The following is a 19,659-nucleotide window of genomic DNA, read 5'->3' as shown; positions in this document are numbered from 1 at the left end:
TCTCAGCACAGGACCTAATTCTGTTTCTCACCCTTGAGATTCTCCTAAGAAAGCAAGGAGATCTGTATGCTCAATACCGGTTTTGTTGTATGAACAATTTCACTGTATCTTAGAAGGCAACCATTCCCATTCTGCAGATGAAAGGCATATTCCCAAGATGATTGCTCTCTTTTTCTCCTATAGAGGTTCTCCCAAAATTGTTCCCTCAAAAGCTATGAAACTTTAGCATCCTTTTAATCAATCACCCACAACCTTTGTTTTGGGAAGCACGTCAGTACTCCTCAAAGCACTGCTTGGCTCAGAGGAGGGATCCTAAGAGGATAGAATCCTAGTTGGGCTCAGAGTGCAGCCCCAGGAAGGACATATCTGGAATAGCGTCATTAGGGAACCTCCTGGAACGTCTGGTCCCTGCTTTCATGGAGGAACGGAGGCAGCGCCTGGGCTCTAGGAATCACAGCACTGGATCCCAGAACACAGTTCTACTGGCATCTCTGACTGTGGCCAGGCCTCCACACCACTAGCCCTCCGTGTGGCCCACAGCACCATCAGCTCCACACACAGGACCTCGCTAGCCCTCCACACAGCCATGTGTTCAGACACCGTGTGGCACTGGTGACCAGGGCCAACAAGGCATTGGCTTCTCCATCACGTACAACGTGCGCCTGCAGTTCTCGGGCAACATGATGTTCATAGTGCTGGATGAGGCGTGGGGACAGTCGGCTGTGCGGCAGCTCCGGGCCAAGGGCCTGAGCCCCTGCTTCCACCTGCTGGACATCAAGGACCTGCAGAGCATCTGCGCCCTGCATGACTTCCTGCCGAAGGAGTACAGGGACCTCACGTGTTGGTCAACAACTAGAGCATCATTTTCGAAGGTATCATCTTCGAGGTTAAGAACACTGGAGCTCTTAGGCCAGGAAACCTCTCTTAGGGGACTACCCAGAAGCGGTTGGGGTGGGTGTCTGAAGAGCTGCTGTGGGGCCTACAGCTCTGAGGGGTTCTAGAACGGCCTTCCTAGGGAAAGAGGTCAGATTGGACGTGCAGGGAGGACAGAAACTTCCAGGAGTTGCAAGCCTTTCCAGCCAGAGGACCTTGACATTGCCATGGATCAGACTCTCAGGGACTTTACCCAGGTTTTTGAAAGATTCTCTCTGTTGGACTTTGTGCATCTCTATGAATTTTTAACTTATTTTGAAATACACAAAAAATGCCAAAGAGTCATATGTAGAAATGCCATTGTGCCCTCTTATCTTTGCTGCTTGCAATGGGTGCCAAATAACAAAGCTACACAACATCAACCAGCCAGATAATACAAGTTGGGACAAACTGTTCACCTGTCTACACATTACTGAGAATTGACCAGATTGCACATACAACAAAAAAAATTTAAGGTGACCGGGGAAATCTTCTCAGATGGCTACTTCTTATTAACCTGTTCTCCTTCTCCCCTACCAGCTAATGATCACACACCCTTACATATTCAAGCAGAAGTGACATGGAAAACAAACTTCTTTGGTACCTGAGACATGTGCACAGAACTGCTGCCTCTAATGAAACCCTAAAGTAGGTGTGACGACTTACAGCGGTACTGTTTCTGGAATGATCTGGCCCTGCCTCTCTGACCGCATCTACAGACCCTCTCCCTGCTCAGCCGCCCTGGCCTCCCTGCTGTATCCCCACCTGGACAGGTGCCCTTCCCCTCAGGACTCTGTACACACGTGTCCAGCACTCAGCAGTGCCCTCTGTCCCACTGGCCTCTCACAACTGGCTTCTTCTTCTCCTTTATATCTTCATTCCAAACTCTCCTCCCAGAGGCCTTTTTCTGGCTCTGTGTCCTCACGGGTCCACTTCCCTGGGGATTCCTTCCTGGACCCTTTCTTCTCCCTCTCCCTCCTTCTGAGTGGTTTTATTCAGGCTAGTGGACTCGTCCCTATCCAAACTTGTTTAGAGCCTCCTAAAATCCTTCACCTGCCTAGAACATTCCCAGAGCTCCAAACACATAGTTCTCTTCCTGCTTCTCCCTTTCCTTGGGATGTCCTCCCTTCCCTTCTCAAATTGCAGCCCTCCAGTCCCCTACACATACCCCCATCTAAACATCTAAAACATGTCCAGATGACACTTGTACTTTCCTAATACCATCCTGGTCACAGACCCCACCATCCACTCACTATGATAAATGAGCTCACTATGCCCACCTCCTGATTATCACTGACCAGATCCTAACAGTTGTCCTTTGGGTTTGTCCCCACCTTCTCCATTCCAGCTCTTCAAAAGAGACTCGGCTGTCATTTCTGAACCATTGCAACCCTTCCTAAGAGACTCTGCTTCTTCAGTCATTTCCTTTCTGGTTATTCTCTGTACTCTTCGAGTGCTCACTTACTCCCAACAGTCTTTTAAGAATGAAGTGACCTCTAAGGGAGTTGTAATAGCCTTTGCAGCATGATATTTTACCATTACCATCCTTTAAATAGGAGCCATCAGGAAACCATAAAAAATCTGCATTGGTTAGAGGAGTTTCCTGTAAATTGTCATGGGGAGTCAAAAGGTAACCTGTCAGTTGCTGGCAACGCCAAATCCTCGGAGTCCAAATACAGTTCTCATTTCAAGATCTCATGCATTAAGTTTCTGACCTGAGTCTGGGTTAACTGCACTGGTTTCCCTGGAGACCTTATGTCTCTTTATGGCCCAAGTTTTAACAGGTAGATGCGATCTTCCTGTGAAGACGGTCGAGAAGGTGAACAGAGAAGCAAATCATCTACATGCTGAGACAAAGGAGAGCCTGCAGAAAACTTACTATCATCCAAATCAGCCTCTAACCGTGTGTCAAAACAGAAAGGACTCTCTGTGTAGCCCTGGGACATTACTGTCCCTGTGCATTGCCATTCTTCCCAAGTGAAGGCGAAAAGAGACTGGCTGTCCTTATCAACTAGAATCATAAAAACTGTACTGCATAGGGCTATTACAGTGAAAAATTTGCCTTCAGCGGCAATGGATGTCAGTACGTGTGTTCGTGGGTTGGGACAAATAGGGTGCTGAGGTTAACAATGTTATCGGTTGCTCTGAGGTTTTGGACAAACCTCCATCCTCAGCGGTTAGGGTTTTTTGGTTGTTTGTTTTTTCTGTTTTTTACAGGTAAAACAGGTCTGTTACAATGACTTGTGCAGGGGATGAGACTCTTGAGCCTTGTAATCTATTATGGGCTTGATGCCTTGAAGGACTTCTCTATTTGTAGGGTGTTGATTAATTTAGGGGAGAGGTTTTGAGGGACCTATGTGAATCTTGATGGGATGTACACTGTGGATTCTGCCCATATGGGTTGATGGTTTTACCCATAAGAGGATGATAGCTGATCCAATAGGAATAGATTAACAGCACCCTCAGACTCAGCTATAGTGCCCTCAGAGAACCCGCATAGGAAAGGTGCCCAAGGGTCACTTATTTTCCCTTGTTGGTGATTTTGGTTACGACTGTCAAATTCTAGAATCCCTTCCCTTTTCTGGGAGTAATTCTGGTATGATACGTTTCCAACAAAACTGAGTGCAAGAAATGGATAGGGGCAGGGGAACTAAGAAGAAAAGGGTGTGTATCTGTGCAAGGGGTGAGACGCAAAGGAAAAGGTTCAGAGACAGGGACCTGTTAAAGTTTATTAGAGATCCCTCTATTTCAATTGTTTTAGTACTCCAGGCGGTGGAGCTGCTTTATAGCAGGGGGGTTAAGCAATGAGAGTGTAGATCCTGTGCCAATAAGGATAGAGAGAGATTCATTCCCAATCTGGAGATGCTTTGCCCAAGCTGATGAAGAGGGAAGATTGGGAAGAGCCCTTATAGTTCCTCAGAGCCCCACCACTGGGAATCAGGAGGACATGGGAAAAGTTGGCTAGTGGGCTAAGGTGCATGAAGTGCTTCCATGTGTTACAGTCTCTTTCCCAAAGTCCTGATACCTTGCAACAGTAGCAGAAATTACACTTCCGGTTCTGTTTTGGGGCCTTCATTGGCTGCACATTAAAAATTTCAGTAGGTCCTTCCTATAGGTGATTCATCTAGGGTGACCCCAAGCTGGTTTTCCAGGTCTGTTAAATCTGCAGTGGCCATAGTTTCCCATGCTATCCTGGTCCTTTTGACTAAAAGGGAAAGATCCCAAATCAGCCCAGTGAGAAACACAGACTGAAATGCTACCCAGGTGGACTCACATCTAAAGGAAGACCAGAAGTTTTCTTTAAAGACATTTTTGAGTTGACTGTAATTATTATGAACAGATTCATCAGGCCTTTGTATACAACCCTGAATTTTGTTCCAATCAACAGGCTTAGGAAAAGCCACTGTCCTTGCTCAGTGGACATTTCCAGCGAGTATCGTAGCAGAAGTTCAGGGTCTGTTCTTTATATCCTGTTCAAGATGTTCCTGCTGAGCTAGTCTCATCCAATGTTTTGCCTGGCCCTCACCAACAAGCATGTGACCAATTGAGAAACGTGGTTGGTAACGTTTGGCTAATTACGTTAAATTATTCAGCAAACCTATGGGTGTTCTCAGTGACTTTAGGAAACTCTTTGACTCTGAATTCAGCCTTAGTCCAGGGAATATAAGAAATGTGGGGTCTATTTAGATCTTTAGAAGACTTAACTTGAAAGGGGCAGGTTTGAGTAGGTTCAGGAGAGGAGGAAGCAGAAGGAGCTTCAAATGAAAAGGAAAGTTCAGCAAAAGGATCAGAATGAGAGGGCCCAGAGAAAGAGGAAGGTGCAGAGACAGAGGAAGATGGCTGCCTCCTGTCTGTAAACGAAGAAGGTAGAGAGGAGGGAAAGAGGCCTCAGAAGCCATGTTGTTTAAAAAAATGTTTTAAGTTTATTTATATATTTGGGGGGGGGGGGGCGGTCAGAGAGAGAATCCCAAGCTGGCTCCACACTGTCAGCACAGAGCCTGACTCTGAGCTTGACCTCCCAACGGTGAGATCGTGACCTGAGCCAAAACCAAGAGTCGGATGCTTAACCGATTGAGCCACCCAGGTGCCCCATCATTTTGCCTCTTTCAATTGTGTGCCTCAATGAATTTAGAAACAGTACTTTCCAAAGGGGCAAACAGAATCCAAACACATCTGCAAGAGTCAAGGTACCATTTAAATTTTTTTTTTTAAGATTATTTATTCTTGAGAGACAGAGAGAGACAGAGCATGAGCAGGGGAGGGGCAGAGAGAGAGGAGGAGACACAGAATCCGAAGCAGACTCCAGGCTCCGAGCTGTCTGCACAGAGCCCAATGCGGGGCTCGAACTCACGAACCGCAAGATCATGACCTGAGCTGAAGCTGGACGCTTAACCAACTGAGCCACCCAGGTGCCCCAAGGTACCATTTAAAATAGACATCTCATTCTTCTTTTGTTTTGATTTTATCTTCTTTCAAGAAGAAACAGTTTTTTAACTTAATTTTGAGTAAACCAAGTTTGGAGATATTGAAAGTCGCCCATTATGGCCACTGAAGTTTCTGAAAGTTTGTAACAAAAAACCTCACTAAAAATGGAATCAGGAGGTGTCTGCAGGGAAAGTTCTCATGCCCTACCACTCCTACTCAATTGCAGGCTCAACTGCAGACTCAACAAGAAGAGACGAACTTGACCTTAGAAGGATTTGACCTTGCCCATGGATACTACTCTACTATACCAGCCAGAAATAGAGACACTTTCCTTTTCCCCCCAGGCAACACTCAGCCACTGAAAAGCCACTGCACTTCAGACACCCAATTTATGCCAAGGGACTTTTAATTTATAAAAGCCTTCCCAACTGCCCCTTTTCTTCTTAAAAAAGCATACCTGTCCTTTGTTCCCTGGACTTGTCTACAGGTTTTGCTGCAGCTTGATTTTCCTGACTTGCAGTTCTCTTTACTCTTGAATGTATGCATCTGTTACTGGTAAATTAACTGGCAGTTTTACTTTTAAGGTTAACAAGTCCTGAAATGCTTTTGTTTAAGGCGGTCCATTTAGTTAGGAATGTGCCTACAGAATAACCATAGATTTTAAACATAAAATGAGCCATAGTCCCAAAGGGGAGGGGTGTCACGAAGCATTTTCTTGCAGGGGATCCCATTTTCTTTAGCAGTTTTCCGGGAACAACCTAGTTCCAGAATGACTCAGACCAGAGGCCAGCAGGTTCCAAGAGGAATAGTCCAGTACCAAACAGAACTCGGACCCAAGGCTAGTGCATTTCCAACTGGCACAGTTCTAACTGCAACAGTCCAATCCCAAAAAGAATTTAGACAGAAGGCCTATGCAGCTCCAAATGGTACCATTCCAACAGGAACAGTTCAATCCCAAAGCAGAATAGGACCGAAGACCAATGCGGTTCAAACTGGTACTTTTCCAACAGGAGCAGTCCAATCCCAGAAGGAATTAGACCAAACGAGAAAGGAGTTCCGTTAGGAACAGTTTGATTCTGAGAAGGAATCAGAGGCCAAAGGAATACTCTCAGAGATCTAAAAAAAGAAAGAAAGAAATCACAGACAAAAAGCATGGAGCTGGAAGTCCAGGAGAAAAGCTTACCCTCAAACCCTATGGTTGGTGAGAAAGCAGTGAGCCCAAACACCTCCATGGATACCACACCTGCTTGCCCACCAGAGTAAGAGGCCTTGGGGATCTTCCCTGGATCCCCACGTGTGTCACCGAGGAACGTCAGTTGTAAAAATGTAACCTGCCAGTTATTTTACCAGCAAAGTTGGGTTTCTTCGGGAATAAAGGGAATTGCAATCTGGGAAAGCCAAGCTGTGGCAAAACTATAGGCAAGTCCAGGGAACAAAGGACAGGTACATTTTTAAGGAGAAAAGGGGTAAGTCGGGAGGGCTGTTTTAAACAAAAAGCCCAATGGAGTAAACTGGGACGTAGAAGCGTAGTGCTTTTCATTGGCTGGGCTGCTGCTCCAGGGATTTAAAACAGGCATATTTTACTCTGTCTGGACTAGTACAGTTGTGTTCATGTGCAAGGGCAGCTCCCTTGATCAAGTCTCTCTCTCTTCTTCTTGGGACTGCAGTTGACTGGGAGTGGTAGGGCATGAGTTGCTCCCGCTGCCGGCTTCCTGACTGCATTTAGTGAGGTTTCCCATTACTGATTTTCCACAAAAGATAAAGATTGGTGGATTGGAATTGAGCACATGCAGGTACATCTTACTGTCAGTCCTGCCCCCTTTCCCTGTCCTGTCTGAAAAAGTTCTACTATTTCTACCAGTACTGAGTTCACTGAGTTCACCTCAAACAAAGGGCAGCTCTCAAATCTCCCCTGACTCCTTTACTCACCACAACATTGATGTGGGACAAGTTCTTTGTGCCATCACCACACATCCTACACATATCCCCCTTAGAAGGCAAAAATCACTTCTGGCTGATTGTTTTCTCACTTACTGAATAGTGTCATCGCCTGCTGTGTATTTGGTCGTGGACCTGAATGAGGAATGAGTGTTCTTCTGCATTTGCTGAGGCAGGCTCTAATCAAATATTGATCTTGCCTAAGGAAAACTAGACTCAGGGACATGGAAATGCAAGCTATATTCTCAGCAGAAGAGCAGGGTTTTCTTGCCTTTGGAAATAGCAGAGTTCTTCCATTATTTGGGGGGATGGCAGCCACAGTGGTTCATGTTATCAGGACATTACCCTCTTCCGGGAGACTATCTGAGAGAAGTCCTAGCTAGGGCAGCCAAAGGAAATACTGTCCGTCCTCCCCCATACTTCAGAACCTTAGATACAAAAAACAATCTTGAATGTTTTGTACCAGATCTCTGTGGGGGCAGAACACATCCAAAAAGTCAATGTTAACCTTGTTGTTTACCTTGGAAGGAGAATATCAGAGTAGGATGACCTTATGGATAGGATACCAAAGGATAATAGATGTGGATTTCTTCTTCTTACTTTTTTTAAAAAAATGTAAAAAATGTAAAAAAAACACAAAACTTTTTTTTAAAAAATGTAAATTTCTTTCTTTTTAAAAGAAATTTCTTCTTACTTTTTTATTTATTTTGAGAGAGAGAGAGAGAGAGAGAGAGAGCAAGGGAAGGACAGAGAGAGGGAGATAGAATCCCAAGCAAGTTTTGCAATGTCAGCCCAGATCTAATGTGGGGCTGAAACTGATGAATCGTGAGATCGTGACCTGAACCGAAATCAAGATTTGGACGCTTAACCGGCTGAGCCACCCAGGTGCCCAACTTCTCCTTACTTTTTAATGCTTTCTGTAAAAACAGTGTTTCTGAAATAATCTAGCCACAGAAGATATAAGAATCTACAGCGGCCAGGAGCCCACCCCCTATCTTAACCCATCAATCAATGTCAGGGCCATGGAAACCCCTTTCCACATTCCATGTCTTTTCCCTCTCATTTCCCCAGAATTCCTCTTCCTGACTTTGGAGAATATTCTCTTTAGTGCTCATTAGCTGTTATTCTTCTTTTTTCTCATTAAATTATAATATGCATTTATTTCCAAAATATATTATGGAATGACTATTCTGAGGAATCAAGCACACCTGTGAAATCTGAACACTCTTGTTCATCAAACAGTAGCTGTAAAAGTTCTAGGAGCAAAACAGTCTTGTTAAGGCACACACACTATGTAAACCTTAAAGAAGGTGTTGTCAACCTTGATTTGAGGTCCTGCTTTTCAATGTCCAATAGTCTGGAAAATCACTAGGGGAATCAGCTGGCAGGGGGGAATTACCACAGTAAAGGCACCTCCCTCACACACCCACACTCTGACATATTATAGTTCTAGAAAGGTGGGGTGTATGGACATTACTACATTTGATGTGCTAGGCATTTTATATATTGTCCCCATCAAGAACATGAAGGAAAAACAGATCTCAAGGTCCCATGCACAGCCTGATGTAGACCAAGTTCATGTAGCTTCCAGCCTAATGGTTCTTCTCACTACTCAGGGTCCTCAAATCTTTTATGCTGAGGATCCTGTTCCTCAAGTGATTTCTTGCCCAGTAAGGCTAGAGGGACAGCCGATAAAGAAACTCACCTTGACTGGGGCCAATGGCTTCCCACCACAGAGCCCCTTGATACTGTGAAAATAACACCTATTTATATATAACACATTAACTGTAACCTTAAACAGAACCAAAAAGTAGGGATTTCAGGAAAAAGGGGCTAATGTAACCATTAAATCAAACATTCCCAACAATTTGTTGGCCACAGTGAGCTTCATAAACATTCCCTCCCACCCAGGACCCACTGAAAATCACACAGAGGGAGGAGCCCTGTCCACACCCCCATCACAGCACAGGACCTAATTCTCTGTTCCTCACTATTGAGATTCTCCGAAAAAAGTAAAGGGACTGTGTCCTCAGAGGCAGTTCCCCTGTGCAAGCAACTTCACTGCATCTTGGAAGAAAGCAACCTTTCCCATTCTGCAGAGGAAGAAGGACACATTCCCAAGACAATATCTGTACTCCTTCTTTACTTTTGAGGGTTTCCGAAAATAATTTTAACTAGCCTACCATGAATCAGTAGCCCCCTATTAACCCCAGGGCCAACCACCTTAGTTTGGGGAGCACATCAGTTGACCTCAAGCCATTGCTTGGCTCAGAGGTAGCATCCTAAGAGGACACAGTCCTGGTTGGGCTCAGGGTACAGCCCCAGTAGGTATGGATTTGATACAGCTTCATTAAACTACTGGAACTCTGGCCCCTCCTTTCATGGAGGGATGGGGGTGGGACCTCAGCTCTAGGAGCCACAGCGCTGGATCCAAGAACACAGTTCTACTGGCATCTCTGACTGTGGCCAGGCCTCCGCACCACTAGCCCTCAGTGTGGCCCACAGCACCATCGGCTCCACACACAGGGCCTCCCTAGCAATCCACACAGTCATGTCGTCACACATCCGTGTAGCGCTTGTGACCGGGGCCAACAAGGGCATCGGCTTGGCCATCGTGCGTGACCTGTGCCGGCAGTTCTCCGGGGACGTGGTGCTCACGGCACGGGACGAGGCGCGGGGACGGGCGGCCGTGCAGCAGCTCCAGGGCGAGGGCCTGAGTCCGCGCTTCCACCTGCTGGACGTCGACGACCTGCAGAGCATCCGCGTCCTGCGTGATTTCCTGCGCAAGGAGTACGGGGGCCTGGACGTGCTGGTCAACAACGCGGGCATTGCCCTCGATAGTAAGAACGTGGGAACTCTTAGGCCAGGAGACCTCTCTTAGGGGACCAGCCAGGGTGGGTTTGGGGCTGGTGTCTAAACCGCTGCTCTGGGGTCCAGAGCTCTGAGGGGATCTAGAACGGCCTCCCTAGGGAAGAAGATGGACTGGAGACACAGGGAGAGCAGGACCTTCCAGCAGTTGCAAGCATTTCCAGCCACAGGACCTTGGCATTGTCATAGATTAGTCTCTCAGGGATGTCACCCAGGTTTTTGCAAGTGTCTCTCTGACTGGATCTGAGTCATTTGGTAAAGATTTAACCTATTTTGCAATGAACAACAACACATTTAAACAAGGATACACAGAAATACCATTGTGCATCCTTCCTTTAGCCTCCCCACATGGTGCCCACTTACAAAGCTGCACAGCATCAACCAGCCAGATAATTCACACCCAGACAGTGGTGTTACCTAACACAGAAATTGCTGAAAATTCACCAGTTTGCACAGAAAAAAAGTTATTGTCACTTCATGGAATATTTTCACAAGGCTACTACTTACTAACCTATTCTCCTTCTCCCCTACAAGATGGTGACCCCACCCCCTTACATATTCAAGCACAAGTGACATTGAGAACAAACTTCTTTGGTACTCGAGACATGTGCACAGAACTGCTGCCTCTAATGAAACCACAAGGTAGGTGTGACAACTTACAGTGGTACTGTTTCTGGAATGATCTGGCCCCCAACTCTCTGACCTCATCTACAGGCCCTGCTCCCTCTCCCTGCTGTGTCCCCACCTGCACAGGTGACCTTCTCTTCAGGACTCTGTACACACGTGTCCAGCAGTGATCAGTGTCTTCTGTCCTGCTGGCCTTTCACAACTGGCTCTTTCTTCTCCTTCACATCTTCATCTCAAACTCTCCTCACAGAGGCCTTTTCTGCACTGTGTGCCCCTCACAGGTGCACTTCCCTGGGGATTCCTTCCTGGACCCTTTCTTCTCCCTTTCCCTCCCTCTGAGGATTTAATTCAGGCTAGTAGAATTTTCACTATCCAAACATGTCAGGCTCCCCTAAAATCTATCGCCTGCCTAGGACATTCCCTAGAACATTGTCTTCCTGTCTCTCCTACTCCTCAGGATGCCCTCCCTTCCCTCCTCAAATCTGACCCTTCCTGCCCCTCACCCTCACCCCCATCTAAATATCTAAAACATGTCCAGATAACACTTGTGCTTTCCCAATATCATCCTGGTCACGGACCATTCCATCCACCCACCATGAAAAATGAGGTCACCATGCCCACCTCCTGATTGTCAGTGACCAGGTCCTACAGTTGTCCTATAGATTTTGTCCCCCAAGCTATCTGCATCCCAACTCTCCTCCAACAGAGACTCAGCTGTCGTTTCTGGACAATTGAAACCTTCCTAGAGACACTGTTTTTTCTCTTTTCCTTTATGGTTATTCTCTCTACTCCCTGAGTGCTCACTTACTCCCAAAAGTCCTTCAGGATCAAAGGCAGCCTGAGCATAACTCGTAGGGATCCGTCTTGTCAGACCTGCCAAAGTCCAGGCCCATCAACCTCCCTTCACCTTGGTCATTGTTTGCACAAAACAAACTGCCACAATTCCTTGGTTGTTAACTACTGAAATATTTACCCCCACGTTAATGTGATGGGGGAACCACCACCCATTCAGTACACTGACTAAATAAGCCGACACTTTTAGAAAGATTAGGGTGTCTGGCTTGAATGAGTACGTGCGTGTACAGTTTACTCTTAGTTCTGTCCCCATTCCCTCTTCATTCCTGGAAACTTCCATCACTTCTTCTACCACTGGCTTCTCTGGCACCCAAAGGGCAGCTCTCAAATGTCCCATGAGTCCTTTACTCACCACAACGTGGATGTGGGATGAGTTCTGTGTGCCAGCATCACATCCACCACCTTAAAGGCAAAAATCACCCTTGTGGCTGATTGTTTTCTCACTGACTGCAGAGTGTCACTGCCTGCTGTGTATTGGCCTCAGACCAGAATGAGGAATGAGTGTTCTTCTGCATTTGCTAAGGCAGGCTCTAATCAAATATTGATCTTGCCTCAGGAAAACTAGAGTCATGGCCATGAAAATGCAAGCTATATTCTCAGTGTAAGACCAGGGTTCCCTTGCCTTTGGAAATAAGAGAGTTCTTCCATTATTTGAGGGGATGGCAGCCACAGTGGTTCATGTTATCAGAACATTACCCTCTTTGGGGAGACTATCTGGGAGAAGTCCTAGCTAGGGCAGCCAAAGGAAATGCTGTCCCTCCTCCCCCATACTTCAGAAACCAGGATACAAAGAACAATCTCCAATGACACCCACCAGGTCTCTGCGGGTCAGAACACATGCAAAAGGCCAACATGTGCTCTGTTTTGAGGTGTGTAAGGACAAACCAAAAGACACAATTGTGACTTTAGGGATATTGAGAGATAGTACCTACTGATTCTTCTTATTTTTTTTAATCAACTAAACCAATACTCAACAAATTGAACCACCCCTGCACCCCTCTCCTTATATTTTTTTAAGTGTATTTATTTATTTTGAGAGCGAGAGTGCCAGTGGGGAGGGGCAAAGAGAGTAGAAGAGAGAATCCAAGCAAGCCCCATGCTTTCACTGCAGGGCCCAAAGAGGCCTTGAACTCATGAACCATGAGATCATGACCTGAGCAAAATCAAGAGTCAGACGCTTACCCAACTGGGCCACTCAGGCACTGCAATTCTTCTATTTTAATTCTTTCTTCAATAACAGCTGTAGTTAATATTTTAGGCAGAAAACGAAGATAAGAATTTACAACAACCAGGTGCCCATCACCAATCAGTCTAAAGCATGTAATTAGTGTCAAAGTCATATAAATCCCTTCCCACATTCCATATCTTTTCATTCGCATTCCTATTCCTGAATTTGAAAGATATTCTCTTTAAAAGGATAAGCTGTTGTTATTCTTTTTCTCATAAATTACACTTATTTCAAAAAGCTATTAAGACAGAAAGCACTCTAAGGAATTGAACAAACATTGAAAATATGAGCACTCTTTTCATCAGACATAAACTTAAAATAGTAGGTAGAAATATGATCTTATTAAGGCTACTGTAACCAAGGAAACCTTACAGAAGTTGTTCTCAACCTTCCTTTGAGAAAGTACTGCTTTGCAATATCCTGTAGTCTGAAAACCCACTAGAGGAATTTGGTGGGAAAATTATAATAGTAAACATATCTCAGTCACACACACACTCTGACATATTGGTTCTAGAAAGGATAGGTGGCTGGACATTTCTAGGTGTGATGTGCTAGGCATTTTATATATGGTCCCCATTAAGAACTTGGAGGAATAATGGATTTCAAGGTCACAAGCACAGCTGGCTGAAGACCGAGGTCATGCGACATCCAAACTAGTGGTTCTTCCCACTACTCAAGGTCCTCAAATCATTTTCCCTACATCTTGCTTCTTCAGATGAAGCCTTACCCAGTAAGGCAAGGGAAACAGAAAATAAAAGGACTCTGCTCTATTGGGCCAATGCCTTCCTTATCGCAAGACCCCCAGGTACCTCAGGGAAAACCACAGGAGGCACATTTCAAAACTTGAAGTGTTTTCTGAAAAACCCTTATCAGTCAAGACACTAAAGAACTGGTCCTCTTGATATTAGAAAACATGGATCCTTCAGGGAATGTGACAAATGTTAAATCATCAAAGGTCATGAGACCAGCTTGGACTTACAGATTCTGAATAGCCTTGAGAGTCAAATGCTGCCCTTGAAGTTTGTGACCCCAGATGAGATGACGTCTAAAATAGCTTGTGTTGTGGAGATCACTGTGGCTGTGCTTTAGGACACTGAAGTTTGGAGAGGGAGAGATGTTCCTAAATAGATCCCTGGCCACATACAGAGTAATGGCCTGGATAGACTATAAGCCTGAGACGCACGCCAGCCCCACCAGAACAAGAGTCCTTTCGTATCTGGGTGACATGCTTTCACGCTGACTGTGACGGGGCAATTCCTTCACACGCTACCTCATACAGGTCACACACTTGCAGTCACACATCCAGTCTCTTTCGCACACACTCACATGCAGACATACGACACACTCAAATGCACTCACACACCCTTATCACAAGGTCTTATGGATGGTCCATAAACTTCTTTTCTTTTAAGTTTACTTACTTATATTTGACAGAGAGGGCACGAGTGAGGGAGGGGCAGAGAGCGAGAACGGGCATCCCAAGCAGGCTCCAAACTGTCAGCACAGAGCCCAACGCGGGGCTCCAACCCACGAACCGTGAGATCATGACCTGAGTTGAAATCAAGAAGCAGTCGCTTAACTGACTAAGCCATCCAGGCGCCCCACCCTTAAACTTCGTAGCGCACGGGCTGCGTGCATTCCAGCTCAGAGTCCTCAAAACGATACATGAAAGCCATGAGTCTACTCTGGAGACCAAATGTTTGGATCAGACACTTGGCCGTATAAACTCCATAAGTACTTCCTATTCCTGCACTTGTGTTTCCTGTCCTGAGCTGTCACACCAGAAGGGTCTACCAACTCACCCAGCTCTCAGGTGAAGCCCACTGACAGCCAGCCTGCCACTTGCAGATGTGGTCAGTGCAGGGGACAGGCCTGGGTTGAGGGAATGGTTGCAGCATCTACTATAAGGAATTTACCTACAAAACCTTTTACTCCCTGTCAGTCTCCCTGAAATACACAGGTAAGCATTTTCACAGGTGATTCTAGACTTCCTGAAATAGACAATACAGAATAGACAAGAGGGCATCACTTCATTATACATTATACACAGCCTGCAGAAAGTTAGTAGAGTTTCTCCATCTAGTGTCTATAGTAAAGGTACATAAGAAAATGGCTCCAAGCCCCTGTGAGTAAATGTTGCTGTCTTTCTGGTATACCAGTTACCCAGGGTGGGTTCCTTGGCCCCGTCTTATTTCATAAACTTCTGTGTTTTGCGATTTTGAAACATTAATGTGTATTATTTTTATTTTGAGACAGGCAGATGATATTTTTAAAAGAAAATAAATCTAATTAGTTAAGTAATCAAACATGAGAAGTGCTTACTAAACCATTTAACACATAAGTTCCGTTAAAGTGACACTTAACATGTTTTAGATGAAAGGAAGGACTGGAATAACTGACCCCTTTCTAAAAGGTGTTTATGTTAGAAAACTGTTACATTAATAAGGTACTTTCTAGAAATCATTTTAATTATCTCTAAACACCACCAATGAGAGTCACAGGGTCATGCATTATCTCTCCCACTGAACTTGTATGGCACTGACATTCCTTAGTGGGATGGAGCTCAGAGTTAAGTGACCATGACTGTCTTTCCCGGATATTTACATAAAATAGGGATAGTTTCCTAATTTATTGAAGCTCTTATTGTTTGTAAATTCTCATAATCTTTCTATTAGGCTAAAGATACTCATGTAGATGGAAAAATAGTAAACTATACATGTCAATGTAAGTTCACATTTATGAATAATATTTTTGAAAAAGAATTAGTGAGAACTATGTGATTAACACTTTTAACCACTTTACTGAGATAAAATTCACACATCATACACTTCACCCATCTCAGGTATGCAATTCAGTGGAGTTTAGTAAATGGACAGAGGTGTGGAGCAATCACCGCTTCAAGATTAGCACACTGTCATCACCCCAAGGAGAACCTGGACGCTTAACATCAGCCCTCTGGTCCTGCATTCCCACTGCCCGAAGCAACCTCCAATCTATTTTCTGCCTGAACATTTACTTTTCTGGACATCCCATATATAGAGAATCATATAATGAACAGTCTTTTGTGACTGGCCACTTTCTTTTGGGTAATGTTATCAAGATTCATCCATGTTGTAGCATTTCTTTTTATACTATCTTTTTAACATGTGACTGTTCTGTTGCCCCTCTCCATGACCTTATTGCCTGGTGTGTTCTCACTGCTCCTGAGTTGATGAAATCCCAACATAGAGAAAATAGCATGCACCTTACCCCACTGAGGAGATTTGTTTTTACCTGGTTATAGCAGAAAGACAGCCCACAAAACCTATGCAGTTGCTCTCCTTCAAAAGGTCATCAATAAACTGATCAGTTGTTTGTTGGTTGATAGACACTCATTCATAGAGCACTGGCCATGGGACCATAAGATGTTAAGATGGTCCCAAAGGGGACCTGTGAAGAAAAGTGTCTCTCTACTCATGATTGCAGTGAGCACCTACTTACCTTCTGGAGCACGTTCCTGTATAAGGGGCTGTCTTTTCCTTATGGGACATCTAGGCACTGCACTCCCCATTAGATCATTTCTCTGACGTCCTCTGAGACATTATGAGTGTTACAAGGTTCAAGACTGTATTGTGTCCTTCACTTATATAGGAAGACTACAATCACACTCCTAGCAAACTGGTAATTGTCTCCCAAATAGACAAATCCAAGGGATTGTGGTATTCATCATTATTGTGCATGCCATTCTATGTAACTACTTGTGTTGTATTTTAGGCAGAGTGGTCAATGTGTCTAGCATAATGAGCTTAGTAGCTCTTAAGAACTGCAGCCCAGGAATGCAGCAGAAGTTCAGAAGTGAGACTATCACAGAGGAGGAGCTGTTGGAACTCATGAACAAGTTTGTGGAAGACACAAAGAACAGGGTACACATAAAGGAGGGCTGGCCTGATATGAGGGCACTCACATATGGAGTGTCAAAGATTGGTGTCACGGTCCTGTCCAGAATCCATGCCAGGAAACTGAGTGAGCAGAGGAGGGGAGACAGGATCCTCCTGAATGCCTGCTGCCCTGGGTGGGTGAGAACAGCCATGGGTGGACCGAAAGCCATTAAAAGCCCAGAAGAAGGAGCAGAGACTCCCGTCTACTTGGCCCTTTTGCCCCCGGATGCCAAGGAGCCTCACGGGGAGTTGGTTATGGAGAAGAAAGTTGAACAATGGGGACCCCCCTCTCAGTTCCCTTCATGGGTCCTGTTATGATACAGTCATGATTTGACCACGAGATTCCACTATCAGCAATGTCCTTGTCAAAGAAAAGAAAGAAAGAACCTTTATTTGTATCAAGTACTCACCTTGAATTAGCTACTATTTCTGTGAAGTCTTCTGTGATTTCTTCTGTGATATATGAGAAGGAAAAGTGGACTTAATGACAATAGTGAATGAACATCATAGATGAATAAACAGTTATAAGTAAATGTCCATGTGTGCAGCTTATTGCTTGCCAATCGGCCCAAAAAACTAACAGAACCTAAGTTAGGTTGAGAGAAGGGACAGTTTAACACAGGAGTTGATAAATATTAGTGAAAGAGACACAGAGTGAATGTATTTGCCTTTGCAGGCCAATGGCTTCTGTTGGGCGTACTCATATCTGCTGTTGTAGCTTTAAAGTTACCAGAGATGATATATAAACCCATGAATGGGGATGGACTTCCCTTGCTAGCATACTTTATCAGCCTCTACTATGACATGTGCACCCCACCACAAATAGACATTCTGTGGTCTCTTTAAATATCAAACTCACTGGGGAAAAACAATTTCAAGTTGTGAGAGGGAAGTAGGCTCTTACGATGCATCCATAAGACAACCTGAGACAAGGGAGAAAAGGGAATATGGATTGGTATCAATGAATATGAATTACCGTCAAATCTCCTCAAGGCGAATGCGCTATTCATGTACAGATAACGTGTCACCAAGTTTGTAACATTAACAAGGTCCAGAAAGATCTCTAGAGAACATAGAGGATAGTAAAATACTCGTCATAGATGAATCTGGTTTGGTTGATACATGGGTGTCTACCGTCCCAGTCTTTCCAAATACCTCTTTCGAAGCTTTAAAGACAAACATCTGGAAACAAAAACGTCCTGGCTCTGCCACCTTATGGGGTGACCTTGAGCAAAATCCTGCATGTTGCTGTACATCGGTCTCCTAAGTGTACAATTCTGGGGAAGTCATAGGATTTCCATGAAGAGTAAATGAACTAATACAGGTGAACAGGCTGAAAACAAGGGCGATGCAAAGTGCCCCCTATAAGCGTCCCCAGACTGGGGCCTGACACATCCAGGGCCCTGAGGGGAGCTTCTTACTGCCCCACACCCAGCCTGGCTCCTGGGGGCCTCCGTGAATGCCCATCACCTCCCTCCCCTCACAGAAGCATCCATGTTGTACAGACTTCCTCCTCTCATGATTATTTTTCAGTCTTCACCAGGGATTTCAGGCTGACAGAAATGAGAACTGATGGGCCCTGCAAGCAAGGGTTGGGTCCATACTTTATGTCTTTCCCTTCAGGGGCGCTTGAGTGACTCAGTCAGTTGAGCGTCTAACTTTGGCTCAGGTCATTATCTCAAGGTTCATTAGCCCCACATAGGACTCTGCCGTCAGCACAGAGCCCACTTCAGATCTCTCTCTCTCTCTCTCTCTCTGCACCTCCCCTGCTCTTTCTCTTTTTCTCTCAGAATAAATAAACTTTTAAAAAATAGGTCTTTCCCTTCAAAAGGGCTATTAATTTTCTCTCTGTTATCTGGCTTTTCTAAACTGACCCATGAGGAGCATCAATGTCTAGGACAAAACAATAGCATGTCAACTGCTGGTTTGGAAATGTATCCCAGTATCACAGAGATCTCTTTTCCTTGATACCTTAAAAATAACACCAAATTATATATAACACTTATTAACTAAAACCTTGGTCTACACCAAATATAAGCACTTTATAACCACTAAAGCAGACATCCCAAGCAATTCCTCAGCCACAGTGAGCTTCACAAACATTCCCTCTCACTCGGGGCTCACTGGGAATCCCACTGAGGGAGGAGTCCTGCCCACACCCAAGTCCCAGCACAGGACCTCATTCTCTGTATCTCTCTCTTGAGTTTCTACTGAGAAAGCAGGGGATCTGTGTCCTCAGAAGCACTTCCCTGTACAACCAGTTTCACTGCATCTTAGAAGAAGGCAAACTTTCCCATTCTACAGAGGAAGAAGGACACATTCCCAACACAATGGCTATATTCCTTTCTTCCTGATGGGGTTTTCCCAAGATATGTTTAGTTCCACTACCATAAATCTCTAGCTCTTATTAGCCTGTGACTACCCATTTTCTTTCCGAGGAGCACATCAGTCCATCCTGAACCATTGCTGAGCTCAGAGGAAGGATCCTAAGAGTGGGGAGTTCTGGTTGGGTTTAAGATACAGACCTGGGAGAGACAGACCTGGTATAGCATCATTAGGGAACCATCTGGAACCTTTGGCCCCTTCTTTGATGGGTGATGGAGGCAGGGCCTCTAGCTCTAGGGGTAACATCCCCAGATACCAGAACACACCTGTGCCAGTGCACGGGGCCCACAGCACACCCCAAGTGTCTTACCATGTCTGCTTTCTGCACTCTAATGCCTCGCTCAGCCTAGTAGACCTACAGCCATGTGGTGCTGGTGACTGGGCCCAACTAGGCTTCACCATCATGGGTGTTCTGTGCCAGCAGGTCTCGGGGAACATGATGCTCCCAACCATGCTTCCCCCTGCCTGACATCCATGACCTGCAGAGCAGCCATGCGCTGCTTG

At 45.2% G+C, this 19,659-nt stretch overlaps 1 protein-coding gene across 1 annotated transcript; it reads left to right on the top strand.

Moving 5' to 3' along the window:
* The first annotated feature begins 9,732 nt into the window (after positions 1-9,732).
* On the top strand, positions 9,733-17,131 carry LOC122229792 (carbonyl reductase [NADPH] 1-like). The gene is made up of 3 exons (XM_042955277.1): positions 9,733-10,115; positions 10,678-10,785; positions 16,607-17,131. Exons 1-3 carry the CDS (start codon positions 9,827-9,829, stop codon positions 17,086-17,088), a joined length of 879 nt encoding a protein of 292 aa, XP_042811211.1. The 5' UTR covers positions 9,733-9,826; the 3' UTR covers positions 17,089-17,131.
* Positions 17,132-19,659: the final 2,528 nt, after the last annotated feature.

The sequence above is a fragment of the Panthera leo genome, chromosome C2 (assembly GCF_018350215.1).
Source record: "Panthera leo isolate Ple1 chromosome C2, P.leo_Ple1_pat1.1, whole genome shotgun sequence".
In the NCBI taxonomy this organism is placed as follows: domain Eukaryota; kingdom Metazoa; phylum Chordata; class Mammalia; order Carnivora; family Felidae; genus Panthera; species Panthera leo.
The sequence above is the reverse complement of the archived record's forward strand: the minus strand, read 5'-3'. Positions and strand labels throughout refer to the sequence as shown.

What these genes read in the sequence shown, in the direction of transcription:
- LOC122229792 (XM_042955277.1), top strand. Translation starts at nt 9,827, where the DNA reads ATGTCGTCACACATCCGTGTAGCGCTTGTGACCGGGGCCAACAAGGGC. An exon ending in CGCGGGCATTGCCCTCGATA is followed by an intron (nt 10,116 to 10,677) that starts GTAAGAACGTGG and finishes CTCCCCTACAAG; the next exon opens with ATGGTGACCCCACCCCCTTA. An exon ending in GCCTCTAATGAAACCACAAG is followed by an intron (nt 10,786 to 16,606) that starts GTAGGTGTGACA and finishes GTTGTATTTTAG; the next exon opens with GCAGAGTGGTCAATGTGTCT.